The following is a 14,300-nucleotide window of genomic DNA, read 5'->3' on the forward strand; positions in this document are numbered from 1 at the left end:
TGGGCTTAACATGAGATAAAATCCTGTCTTATAGCACCTTAAGCCCAGATTTTGGTGCGATTTAGTAAAAGGACCCATAATAGTTTTTTAAAGGATCCACCATATGGCTTTAATGTCATATTTGTTCAAATGGCAGTATATCAAATTACCAAATAAATTAATAAATATAAAAAGTTGTATTTGAAATTACACTTTGTAATATATAAAAGGCACGTGAATAGTCCATAAATATATTGTGCTGTTCACTACAGAAATGTATTTCAAAAGACAAAAAGTAACAGGATTCTCTGGTATATGTCACAGATTTTCCTTTAAAACCCATGTGGCTCCAGTTTGTAAGCGGCAGAGCTGTGCGAGCAGAGTAACAGCTTATAAAAATGGATCAAGAAGTGTCTTTACTAAAGTTGCTGCCCCAACAATGAAAGTGGTAAATAAAAACTCCTCCTAGATTTTAATGCTCATTTTCAGTTGTTTTCATGCTGTGTTTCGGTAGTTCTCTCGAATACATTATCTTATTTTCCTTTAAAACCCATGTGGCTCCAGTTTGTAAGCGGCAGAGCTGTGCGAGCAGAGTAACAGCTTATAAAAATGGATCAAGAAGTGTCTTTACTAAAGTTGCTGCCCCAACAATGAAAGTGGTAAATAAAAACTCCTCCTAGATTTTAATGCTCATTTTCAGTTGTTTTCATGCTGTGTTTCGGTAGTTCTCTCGAATACATTATCTTATTTTCCTTCCAGAACTGATGCTAAGCTGGTGTGTGGTTTTTCAGTATTTGGTTTTGGAATTGTAGCAACCCATATTTTTCTGCAGTTTTAAATTCTGAAGCTATGATGTACAGCAGATTGCTGATTTAATTGCTTGCAAATATTCAGCCCAAGGCTAGGATGAGGAGTGAATACAAGACGTTACTCAATTAGCTTTCCTAATAGGTTATCTTCTTGGGTGTCAGTCACATCTTCATTTAGAAGTGACTACACTACAGATTTACGTTAAATGAGTCACTGAGTTGCTTTAAACACAAATAGCCCTTTAAAAGAGCAAAAAAAAAAAAGTCCATCCCTTTGTTGCTGTACTTTTTCTCATGATAATTTTCTTACCTCCTATTTGAGCTGCTGGAGAATTGTACGGAGAAGCTGAAGCTACACAGGGCTGCAAAGCGAGTCTTCCTGGCAGATGGCACTGAAGCATTAGAACCTAAAGACATACCCCATGATGCCGACATTTATGTTTCCACTGGAGAGCCTTTTTTAGATCCATTCAAAAAAATTAAAGGTAAAAAACAGGAAATGACAGTAGGGTTTCAATTAAAAATGATTTTCACCCTGTCTTTTTTGCATGGTTTAACAAAACTAATGTTTACCCATTTACAGCTCAGTAAGAGGATAATGTGCTTAATGAAAGAAAAATCTACTGACACTCACATTCATTGGCCTTCATTAGCATTGGTGCTTAATTTAATATAGATTGGAACAGACATTAGGGAGCCTGCAGGAGGTTAAATGGTGAAAATATCATAAATTAAAGCTGAGATTATTACATTTACTGTTTAGTTTCAGTGACACCTAACAGACACAATTCATTAGGTGTGTTTCAAGAGAAATAAAAACCCCTTAGAGGGAGAAAGGGCATTTATTAATTTAGACCTCTCTGAAGAATCATAACACTAACATTAAGAATAATTTAGGGTGTTTATAGAACAAGCTTGGGATTACTGATCACATCTGGTTATTGCAAATCATTTTGCACTGGAAAGCTATTGGATTTTTAATCTGGATACTTTTGTAATCAAAGAGACAGTTATGTTGATATAAGCACAATAGTTAACTTTTAAAATCTAGGCACCCGAAAATGTTGCTTATGGTAGTATGTAAACATAACGGGACAAGATATTTTTAATATAAATTATAACAGCATTAAAATGTAAATTTTCAAAAATTAGAGCAGAAACATATGACAATTTAATTTAGCATTGTGTTTGCTCACAACAGTTACAGGTACTTATGGAATATTTCTCAGTTTTCTTAAAAATGATCAAAACCTTGATGTAAAGTGACCAGCAATTAGTGTATTATTTCTGAGCTGCATTATTTGAATATATGTTACACCGTTTTTAAAGTACTGTAATTGCACATATGAACATTTGAAATAATCCTTTCAGCTTATAGCGAATGTGCGCTGGTCTGACAGAGAAGCCTTGGAGAATTTAAGCACTATGGAGATGATTCTATAATTTAGTACTCTGGCCATTCAGTAGGAGTTTATTTTATCATAGAGTCTAGATGCCCATGTTGTGTTATAGAATCCTCACATAGCAGTGGCATAGCCAGACAGCCAATTTTGGATAGGTCTGAGCCCAAAGTGGATGAGCACAAAATTTTCTCTGTCCTGCCCTATCCCCAACTCAATATATAAATACTTTAGCTATTGTCAGCTAGACATTTTCTGAAGGTAGCCAGAACTCCCTTTCACCAAGCTTGGCAGGCAGCAGCAACGCCCCTAAGCCACTAATGCCAGCACCCCATGCATGCTTAGTTGTTGGTGGCTCAAAGATGCTGTCGCTGACTGCAGAGCTTGGTAGAAGAGAGTTCTGGCCATTCTGGATCTCCACCAGCTGTACAGCAAGGGTCAGGACTGGTGTTAGACATGCTAGAGCCCAGGTCAAAAAAAGAAAATGCCCCAACAACATGCTCTGTAGAAAAGGAAATAATTTCTTTGTCTAAATATTTGTATTTCTAATTTATGACCCCTTGTTCTGTATTTGGTGAGAGGTCTGTAGGTGTGATAGTAGTGGAAGGTGAGGAAATTAGAGCGGAGGCAGGGAGGAAAGGGGATTAGGAATGGGAGCTTCTATCACACCTACAGACCTCTCACCAAATATAGAACAAGAGGTCATAAATTAGAAATACAAATATTTAGACAAAGAAATTATTTCCTTTTCTACAGAGCACAATACAAGACATTTGCTATGCTTATCTTCCACAGCTAACATATTCCATTTAAAATATTCAAAATAAAATACTTTTTTCTACCTTTGTTGTTGGGGCATTTTATTTTTCCGTCATGTTGGATTCAGTTTTTCTTTTCTTCTTTCCTGTCTGTCATCTGCTTATTCTCTTTCAAGTGTCTGCTGTCCATTTGTCTTTTCTCCTCTCTTCTGTCTATTCCCTGACTACACTTGCCTCTGTCATATTGATGGTTCCTTTTTAGCTCTTTCCTCTCTTTTATTTTTTGCCTGTCAATTTAAATTTCACTCTCTTTCTCACCCTTCTCCTACTCTTTACTTTTCAACTACCTATAAGATCTCCATTTTCTCACATCTACTAGCTGTCCCATTCCCCATCTCACTCCTTCCTTAGCCCTCCATTCCCATTACCATATTTCTACCCTCTGTAAACACTATCCTGTCATTTCCTTGCCACCCCCATCCTCCCCTTCCTGGCTTCTCTTACATGGTTCCACCATTTTCAGCATCTTCCTCTCTCCACCCTTCTGCACTCTTCCCTGTGATACAACATTTCTCTATCTCTTCCCTCACTCCCATTGTCCGGCATCTCTCCATCACTCCCTTCTGCTCCTGGATCCAACATCTCCCTCTTTCTCCCTTCTGCTCCTGGATCCAACATCTCCCTTTTTCTCCCCTCTCCTCCTCCTGTGTATCTCTCCCTCCCTCTCATTCCTCTCCTTGTCCAGTATCCCTCCCTCTCTCCCATTGGCCAACATCTCTCTCTCCCTCCCTTGTGCCCCAGGTCCAACATCTCTCCCTTCCTCCCCTCCACCATCATGCCACATATTTCTCTCTCTCTCCCCCATGCACCATCTCTCCCTCTCTCACTCATCTCTCCTCTCCATGCAGTATCTCTTCCTCTCTTTCTCACCCCTCTCCACCCCTTTGCTTCATCTCTCCCTTCCTCCCCTCCACGCCATATTCTACAATTTTTCCTCTCTTGCCTCTCCCCCCTCCACCCTATTGTCCACAATCTCTTTCTACCTCCCTCCCTTGTGCCCCGGGTCCAGCATCTCTCCCTTCTTCCCCTCTACCATCATGCCTAATATATTTCCTTCTCTCACACCCTGCCCCCCTCTCTTCCTCGCCCCCCCCCCTCATGTAGCATCTTTTCCTTCCCTCTCTTGCCCCCCATGCAGCATCTCTCCTTCCTTCTCTTGCCCCCCCCATGCAGCATCTCTCCTTCCTTCTCTTGCCCTCCACATGCAGCAACTCTCCTTCCCTCTCTCACCCCATGCAGCAAATCTTCCCTCTCAGCCCCCCATGCAGCAACTCTCCTTTCCTCTCTCGTCCCTCCCCTGTGTAGCAAGTCTCCTTCCCTCTCTCGCCACCCTCTGTGTAGCAAATCTCTTTCCCTCTCTCGCCCCCCTCTGTGCAGCAATTCTCTCCCCCCTCTCTTCCCCCCCCCCCCCCACGTACAGCATATCGTCTTTGTTCCTTCCCTCACCTCACCCACCCACCCCACTCTCTTTCCTTCAGTGCGGCAGCAATTCATATATGCTGCCTGCCGCTAACGCAGAAGCCGCCCTTCTGTTGTGTCCCACCCAGGCAGAGAAACAGGAAGGTGTGGTAGAGGAGAGACTTCCGGGTTAGTGGCAGGCAGCGTATAGGAATCGCTGCCACTGCCAGGGACCCACTGAAGCAAGGAGAGTTGTGGGATGGGTTAGGCCAGTGCAGGTAGGAATGAAGAAAAGTTGCTGCATGGGCCCCATTAGAAGAGAGCGGCTTAGGACAGTGGAAGTCCAGCCTGTTTGCTGACACTGTCTAGAAACACCCACTGCTGGGTGGGCCTGAGCCTAATCTGGGTAGGCCTTCTTCCTCTAATTCAACATATCTTCTTCCCTTCTCTTCCATCCCCCCATAGTCCAGTATCTTTCATTTCCTTCGCTGATTTCCCCCATAGTTGAAGGCATTCCCTACCCTCTCACCCATAGCCCAGCGTCTACTCTTATATTCTCCGAGGACAAGCAGGCTGCTTGTTCTCACGACTGGGTTGACGTCCGCGGCAGCCCCCACCAACCGGAAGAAGCTTCGCGGGACGGTCGGCACGCAGGGCACGCCCACCGCGCATGCGCGGCCGTCTTCCCGCCCGTGCGCGACCGCTCCCGCCAGTTACTTTTTTTCCGCGACTGGAGAGAGTTGTGCAATTGCCTCTCTCTCCGTTCAGCCGCCGGATTTTTCGACCGCGTTTACGCGGATCGTTGCTTTGGATTCCCGTTCGGTTCCTCTTTCTTTTCTTTCTTTGTATTGTTAAAAAAAAAAAAAAAGATTTTCGCGCGTGTGGAGCACGCGCTCCCCTTTTCCCTCGCTTCCAGCGGGGACGCCTCGTTGCGGCCTAGTGGCCGCTCGGTCGGCTAGTTTTTCGTGGTGTGATTTTAGCCACCATTGCCGACTTTGACTTCGCCGACGCGATTTTTCCGTCGATGTCCTCGAAGGTCCCGAGTGGATTTAAAAAGTGTGGTCGCTGCGGCCGGCCGATCTCGCAGACCGACACCCACGCTTGGTGCCTCCAGTGCCTCGGGCCGGAGCACAATCTCAAGTCGTGCGCGCTGTGTCTCGGTCTCCGGAAACGGACTCAGGTTGCGAGGCAAGTTCTGCGGGACCGTCTTTTTGGAACTTGCGCCGGCCCCTCGACGTCGACCTCGACGGCATCGGTATCGAAGGCCGGGTCTTCGGTACCGGTATCGATGCCCGAGACATCGGCACCGATGGCAGCGACCCCAGGAGAACAGGTCCCGTCGGCCCGCCGGTCCGCCGGTGAGAGTGGGGTTGAGAGGCCGCGTGGGCAGTCGGCCCCGGTCACTCCCTCAGCTCGTGAGCCACGGGACCGAACCCTGTCGGACCCGGTACCTCGAGACCGAGGGGGATCGACCTCCTCCTCCTCCATGCCCTCCGGCGCCGGTGACGTGCACCGGAAAAAAGATAAGAAGCGCCGTCACCGGGAGCCCTCGGTGCACCCTGAAGAGGAGTCGACGCCGAAGCGTCATCGCAGAGAGGAGAGATCTCCGTCGGTGGTGGAGGTACCGACGCGTCGGGGTTCCGGCACCTCGGTGCCGTCTCCTGGCCCCCAGCAGCTTCTGGCACCGGCACCCTTACCGGCCCCACCGCCTTTCCCGACAGCGGCCCTGGACGAGTGCCTCAGAGCCATCCTTCCGGGGATCCTGGAAGGGCTGATGCGCCAGGCTGTGCCGGCGTCGGGGGTGCTTGCGCCCCCGGCGCCGATGACTGTGGCGCCGGCGAGCTCTAGCCCGGCGCCGGGGCTGTCGACACCGCCGCCGCTTGCGGTGCCGGTCTCGACCGCCACGCAGGTGGAGTCCCCGTCGACGTCGATGGAGGGAGCTCCGTCCCCGCCGGCGCGGGAGTCCACCGCTCGACGACACCGAGACCTCGGTGCCTCGACGTCGAGCCGGGCCCGGTACCGGACTCAGCTACATGAGCTAATGTCCGATACCGAGGATGAGGACTCGTGGGGGGAAGAGGAGGACCCGAGATATTTCTCCTCAGAGGAGTCTACGGGCCTTCCCTCGGACCCCACGCCGTCACCGGAGAGGAAGCTCTCACCTCCTGAGAGTCTCTCCTTTGCCTCCTTTGTGCGGGATATGTCTATAAGCATTCCCTTTCCCGTGGTCTCTGTGGAAGAGCCGAGGGCCGAGATGCTCGAGGTCCTCGACTATCCATCACCACCTAGAGAGTCCTCCACGGTACCGCTGCACAATGTCCTGAAGGAGACGCTGCTTCGGAACTGGGTGCGACCACTAACTAACCCCACCATTCCCAAGAAAGCAGAGTCCCAGTACAGGATCCACTCTGACCCAGAGCTCATGCGGCCCCAGTTGCCCCATGACTCAGCGGTCGTGGATTCTGCTCTCAAGAGGGCACGGAGTTCGAGGGATACCGCCTCGGCGCCCCCGGGGCGGGAGTCTCGCACTCTGGACTCATTTGGGAGGAAGGCCTACCAATCCTCCATGCTCGTGACCCGCATCCAATCTTACCTGCTCTATATGAGCATCCACATGCGGACCAATGTGCAACAGCTGGCGGACCTGGTCGATAAGCTCCCGCCGGAGCAGTCCAGGCCATATCAGGAGGTGGTCAGGCAGCTGAAGGCGTGCAGAAAGTTCCTGTCCAGGGGGATTTTTGACACCTGTGACGTGGCATCTCGTGCTGCGGCCCAAGGTATAGTGATGCGCAGGCTCTCATGGCTGCGTGCCTCTGACCTGGACAACCGCACCCAGCAGAGACTGGCTGACGTCCCTTGCCGGGGGGATAATATTTTTGGCGAGAAGGTCGAGCAGATGGTTGACCAACTGCATCAGCGGGAAACCGCTCTCGACAAGCTCTCCCACCGGGCGCCTTCAGCACCCGCCCCCGCGGGCGGGCGTTTTTTCCCGGGCTCGGCAGGCTGCACCCTATTCTTTTGCGAAGCGTAGGTACAACCAGCCGGCCCGAAGGCCTCGTCAGGCACAGGGACAGCCCCAGCGCGCTCGTTCCCGTCAACAGCGTGCGCCTAAGCAGCCCCCTGCGCCTCCACAGCAAAAGCCGGGGACGGGCTTTTGACTGGATCCACGGGAACATAGCCGCCCTACAAGTGTCCGTACCGGACGACCTGCCGGTCGGAGGGAGGTTAAAATTCTTTCACCAAAGGTGGCCTCTCATAACCTCCGACCAGTGGGTTCTCCAAATAGTGCGGTGCGGATACGCCCTGAATTTGACCTCCCTGCCTCCAAATTGTCCTCCGGGAGCTCAGTCTTTCAGCTCCCATCACAAGCAGGTACTTGCAGAGGAACTCTCCGCCCTTCTCAGCGCCAATGCGGTCGAGCCCGTACCACCCGGGCAGGAAGGGCAGGGATTCTATTCCAGGTACTTCCTTGTGGAAAAGAAAACAGGGGGGATGCGTCCCATCCTAGACCTGAGAGGCCTGAACAAATTCCTGGTCAAAGAAAAGTTCAGGATGCTTTCCTTGGGCACCCTTCTGCCACTGATTCAGAAAAACGATTGGCTATGTTCCCTGGATTTAAAGGACGCATACACTCACATCTCGATACTGCCAGCTCACAGACAGTATCTCAGATTCCGCCTGGGCGCACGGCACTTTCAGTATTGTGTGCTGCCCTTTGGGCTCGCCTCTGCCCCACGAGTGTTTACAAAGTGCCTCGTGGTGGTAGCGGCCTACCTACGCAAGCTGGGAGTGCACGTGTTCCCATATCTCGACGATTGGCTGGTCAAGAACACCTCGGAGGCAGGAGCCCTCCGGTCCATGCAGTGCACTATTCAACTTCTGGAGCTGCTGGGGTTTGTGATAAATTACCCAAAGTCCCATCTCCAGCCAACTCAGTCTCTGGAATTCATAGGAGCGCTGCTGAATTCCCAGACGGTTCAGGCCTACCTTCCCGAAGCGAGGGCCACCAATCTCTTGGCCCTGGCTTCGCAGACCAGAGCGTCTCAGCAGATCACAGCTCGGCAGATGTTGAGACTTCTGGGTCATATGGCCTCCACAGTTCATGTGACTCCCATGGCTCGTCTTCACATGAGATCTGCTCAATGGACCCTAGCTTCCCAGTGGTTCCAAGCCACCGGGAATCTAGAGGATGTCATCCGCCTCTCCACCAGTTGCCGCACTTCACTGCTCTGGTGGACCATACGGACCAATTTGACCCTGGGACGTCCATTCCAAATTCCGCAGCCCACGAAAGTGCTGACGACGGATGCATCCCGCCTGGGGTGGGGAGCCCATGTCGATGGGCTTCACACCCAGGGTCTGTGGTCCCTCCAGGAAAAGGATCTGCAGATCAACCTCCTGGAGCTCCGAGCGATCTGGAACGCACTGAAGGCTTTCAGAGATCGGCTGTCCTGCCAAATTATCCAAATTCGGACAGACAATCAGGTTGCAATGTATTACGTCAACAAGCAGGGGGGCACCGGATCTCGCCCCCTGTGTCAGGAAGCCGTCGGTATGTGGCGTTGGGCGTGTCGGTTCGGCATGCTTCTCCAAGCCACGTACCTGGCAGGCGTAAACAACAGTCTGGCCGACAGACTGAGCAGAGTCATGCAACCGCACGAGTGGTCGCTCCATTCCAGAGTGGTACGCAAGATCTTCCGAGAGTGGGGCACCCCCTCGGTGGATCTTTTCGCCTCTCAGACCAACCACAAGCTGCCTCTGTTCTGTTCCAGGCTTCAGACACACGGCAGGCTAGCGTCAGATGCCTTTCTCCTTCATTGGGGGACCGGCCTCCTGTATGCTTATCCTCCCATACCTTTGGTGGGGAAGACCTTACTGAAGCTCAAGCAAGACCGCGGCACCATGATTCTGATAGCGCCCTTTTGGCCCCGTCAGATCTGGTTCCCTCTTCTTCTGGAGTTGTCCTCCGAAGAACCGTGGAGATTGGAGTGTTTTCCGACTCTCATTTCGCAGAACGACGGAGCGTTGCTGCACCCCAACCTTCAATCCCTGGCTCTCACGGCCTGGATGTTGAGGGCGTAGACTTCGCTGCGTTGGGTCTGTCTGAGGGTGTCTCCCGGGTCTTGCTTGCCTCTAGGAAGGATTCCACTAAAAAGAGTTACTTTTTCAAGTGGAGGAGGTTTGTCGTTTGGTGTGAGAGCAAGGCCCTAGAACCTCGTTCTTGCCCTGCACAGAACCTGCTTGAATACCTTCTGCACTTATCAGAGTCTGGCCTCAAGACCAACTCAGTAAGGAATCACCTTAGTGCGATTAGTGCTTACCATTATCGTGTGGAAGGTAAAGCCATCTCTGGAGAGCCTTTAGTCGTTCGATTCATGAGAGGTTTGCTTTTGTCAAAGCCCCCTATCAAGCCTCCTACTGTGTCATGGGATCTCAACGTCGTCCTCACCCAGCTGATGAAACCTCCTTTTGAGCCACTGAATACCTGCCATCTGAAGTACTTGACCTGGAAGGTCATTTTCTTGGTGGCAGTTACTTCAGCTCGTAGGGTCAGTGAGCTTCAAGCCCTGGTAGCTCATGCTCCATATACCAAATTTCATCACAACAGAGTAGTGCTCCGCACCCACCCAAAGTTCCTGCCGAAGGTGGTGTCGGAGTTCCATCTTAACCAGTCAATTGTCCTGCCAACATTCTTCCCCAGGCCGCATACCCGCCCTGCTGAACGTCAGTTGCACACATTGGACTGCAAGAGAGCATTGGCCTTCTACTTGGAGCGGACACAGCCCAACAGACAGTCCGCCCAATTGTTTATTTCTTTCGACCCTAACAGGCTAGGGGTCGCTGTCGGGAAACGCACCATCTCCAATTGGCTAGCAGACTGCATTTCCTTCACTTACGCCCAGGCTGGGCTGACTCTTGAGGGTCATGTCACGGCTCATAGTGTCAGAGCCATGGCAGCGTCGGTGGCCCACTTGAAGTCAGCCACTATTGAAGAGATCTGCAAGGCTGCGACGTGGTCATCTGTCCACACATTCACATCTCATTACTGCCTCCAGCAGGATACCCGACGCGACAGTCGGTTCGGGCAGTCGGTGCTGCAGAATCTGTTTGGGGTGTAAATCCAACTCCACCCTCCAGGACCCGAATTTATTCTGGTCAGGCTGCACTCTCAGTTAGTTGTTCTTCGTAGGTCAATTTCTGTTGTTCCCTCGCCGTTGCGAGGTTCAATTGACCTGGGTTCTTGTTTTGAGTGAGCCTGAGAGCTAGGGATACCCCAGTCGTGAGAACAAGCAGCCTGCTTGTCCTCGGAGAAAGGGTATGATACATACCTGTAGCAGTTGTTCTCCGAGGACAGCAGGCTGATTGTTCTCACCTACCCTCCCTCCTCCCCTTTGGAGTTGTGTGTTTCATCTTTTGCTAGTCATTCAACTGGCGGGAGCGGTCGCGCACGGGCGGGAAGACGGCCGCGCATGCGCGGTGGGCGTGCCCTGCGTGCCGACCGTCCCGCGAAGCTTCTTCCGGTTGGTGGGGGCTGCCGCGGACGTCAACCCAGTCGTGAGAACAATCAGCCTGCTGTCCTCGGAGAACAACTGCTACAGGTATGTATCATACCCTTTCCATTCCCTTCCCTAATCTTCTCCATAGTCCAGCATCTCAAATCCCCCCTCTAATACTCTTCATAGTTCAGGATGTTTCCTTCTGTTCCCTAATCTCCCTCATAGTTCAGCATCTCTCATTCCCCCCTCTAATAACCCCCCCACCATAGTCCAGGATGTTTCCTTTCCTTACCTTCCCTAATTTCCTTCATAGTCCAATATCTCCTATTCTCCTCTCTTATTTCTCCCATAGTCCATGATGTTCCCTTCCCTAATTTCCTTCATAATCCAGCATCTCCTGTTCTCCCCTTTAATACTCCCCATAATCCAGGTTGTTCCTTTTCCTAATCTCCCTCATAGTCCAGCATCTCCTATTGTCCCCTCTCTTCTCTCATAGTCCAGGATGTTCCCGTCCCTTCCCTAAAAATTCAGCTAGCTTGGATTTTGTGTCTTTCTAGAAATTTAGTTGTAAAACGGCTTCTCCCACAGTACATTCTGGCAAATACACATGCACTCCTGAAGTCTGATCTCAATGTTTTCTTGTTTGATTCCGGATAGAAAAAAAATACATTTTTATTTTTCTGTCACATTTTTGGAGATTAGAGAAGGTTTTAAAACTAATTTCTTAGTCCTCTGTCTCTGACTCCTAGTCTGTGCTTTATCTGCATGTGTTTGGCAGTGTTTCACTGCCACATGCACTGATGCTCTTTGAGCACCACAATCTTGGCACACGTTGCTGAACATTTCATACCCTCTCTTGCTGGATCAGCAAGCTTAACCTACCAAAATCTGGTCTTGTGCAATGATTTCTGACTGATAATCAATCTTTGTGCTTCTCGACAGTTGTTACTGGGACACAGACTAGAGCAGGTGGCAGATGTGTCTTGCCTTTAGAGAAAAGAAATAGTAGGTGAGCTTGAGCTTAGGCTAACATACTGTGTCCATTAAAAGGCTACATATAAATATTGCTGGGCTTGATTCTCTTTTTTTGGAATACACTTATGTAAAAGAACTAAAAGGAGTATAATATACTCAAATGTCACGAGCAGATCTGTTCTTAACCACTTAGTTCAGTATAGCCTGTACTGTACTTTCTTCACATTTTGATTTTAGAGACCTCTTTCAAGTTGTTTAAAATTTTCAGATAAACCATCTCTGCAGGAAATTTAAATGCAGTGTGCTGTAACTGCTATGTTTATGAGGTCATTTTAGAAGACTCAAATGGAAATGGATGTGTAAATAGCTATTTTAGGGGCCCTTATACCAAACGGCGGTAAAAGGCCTCTTAGAAAGCTACATACACAAGTTTCAAATGGGGCTTCTTGGAGGAGTATTTTTGGTGGGCCAGAAAAGTATGTGTATCTCCAATTTTATACCTGGAAAACCTAAATGTTGGCTTTTACACCTGATCTAGGACAGGTATATGTCAACTAACTGCTTGTTCCTTCTCTTTGCTGGTACAAATGCCATAACTTAATTATTTTAACAAGTCAATCAGTGCTAATAATTGCCACTTAACAAGCAATTGTTGACACTAATTGGCATTAATTAGAATTTATGCGCACAACTTTCTAAGCATATTCTGTAAAGTGATGTGCATAAATTCTAAGATGTAGATTATGTGGCCATTGGCGTGGAATGGGCAGGTCATAGGCGCTTCTAAAACTATGCACTCTGTTATAGAATATACCCACTCTGTGCCTTACTTGGCTTAATTGCCCACTACTTAATTTAGTTACATGGATGGGCACTAGGCATATTTTAGAAACTGCGCCTAAATTTAGGCGCAGTTTTATAGAATACGCCTAGGTGTATTTTCTTGAGCGACGATTTGTAAGGCGCCATGTATAGAATATAGCCCATTTAGCTATATAGTAACATAGTAAGTGACAGCAGATAAAGATCTGAATGGCCCATCCAATTTGCCCAACAATCACATTCATTATCATTTCAAGATTTAAATCAACAATGAATGTGATATTGTTTACATGATCATGGTCTTTTTTTTGGTGTTTCTGAGACATAGACCATAGAAGTCCGCTCGGCTCTATCCTTATGTTTCAACTACTGGAATTGCCGTCAAAGCCCACTCCAGCCTATCCAAATCCGTCTTGTCATTTGCAGGACAAAGACTGCAAAAGTCTGCCCGGCACTGTCCTCACGTTCCAAACCACAGGAGTTTCCGTCAAAGCTCTCTCCAGCCCAACCTAAACTGGATCGCCATATGCGGTACAAAGAATTTCTCTTGACATTTAAGTCTACCACCCCGCAACCTCAATTCATGTCCTCTAGTTTTACCACTTTCCCTTCTCTGGTAAATATTTGTTTCTATATCAGTACCTTTCAAGTATTTAAACATCTGTATCATATCTCCCTTGTTCTTTCTCGCCTCTAGGGTATACATATTCAAGTCTTCCAATCTCTTCTCATATGTCTTTTGGCGCAAGCCCCATATCATTCTTGTCTTTCCTCTGGACCGCTTTGAGTCTTCATACATCTTTAGCAAGATACGGCCTCCAAAACTGAACACAGTACTCCAGGTGGAGCCTCACCAACGACTTGTACAAGGGCATCAGCACCTCCTTTCTTCTGCTAGTTACACCTCTATCTATAGAGCCTAGTATCCTTCTGGCTATGGCCACCGCCTTGTAACATCTATCTATCTAAATATCTATCTATCTATCTTTTTTTTTTTTTGCATAATTGCTGTTTCAAACTGCTAATGTGGAAATTTTTGTTTCTGGGTAGGGAATAGGCACGGAATGGATAAGGACTGCATTTGCAGTTAAGTGGAGGTCCCCATGTTAACTGCTAATGCTGCATATAATGCTATGCAGTTAGCTTCACCTCAAGAAGAGCCAATTTAAAACTTTGTTGGGTCAATATTCATAAGCATTTATTTGGATAGCAGTACCATGAGACTACCACTAGGAGTCAGGATGGCCATTTTGAAACCCGGAGCGATACAGAGAGGAAGCCTAGGGGGAATGCTCCTGTCTTGTGCAGGTAAACTACCTGGGAACCCCCGGGTGAGTTCTGGGGAGAGTCAGGTTATGCCAGTGAGGGGGTTTGTGCTTGGTAGGGGTGAACCATCTAGGGCAGGGGGGATGGAAGTGCTAGGGAGGAATTGAGTGAGGGGGGGAAACAGGTGGGGGATCAGGAGGGAATGCAGCAGCCACTATGGCTTAAAAAAAAAAACTTTTGGCAGTGGCTGCACTATTGGACTGCTGGTAGCACATCTGCACTTAACTCCACCACTTGAGGTGTTGTTAACTGCAGTCGTCATGAGAGCTAGTTTTG

At 48.8% G+C, this 14,300-nt stretch overlaps 1 protein-coding gene across 2 annotated transcripts in view; it reads left to right on the top strand.

Moving 5' to 3' along the window:
* The window catches only part of DCDC1 (doublecortin domain containing 1), a 556,169-nt gene that overhangs the window by 76,084 nt on the left and 465,785 nt on the right, over positions 1–14,300 (top strand). The window contains exons 5-6 of one of the 2 annotated variants that reach the window (XM_030200682.1): positions 304–427; positions 1,111–1,273. In XM_030200682.1, coding sequence (XP_030056542.1) covers positions 304–427; positions 1,111–1,273 — 287 coding nt within the window. Of the gene's footprint in view, positions 1–303; positions 428–546; positions 639–1,110; positions 1,274–14,300 lie in introns of those variants that run through there. The other variant, XM_030200683.1, reaches the window with a different exon arrangement.

This window comes from Microcaecilia unicolor, chromosome 4 (assembly GCF_901765095.1).
Source record: "Microcaecilia unicolor chromosome 4, aMicUni1.1, whole genome shotgun sequence".
NCBI lineage: Eukaryota > Metazoa > Chordata > Amphibia > Gymnophiona > Siphonopidae > Microcaecilia > Microcaecilia unicolor.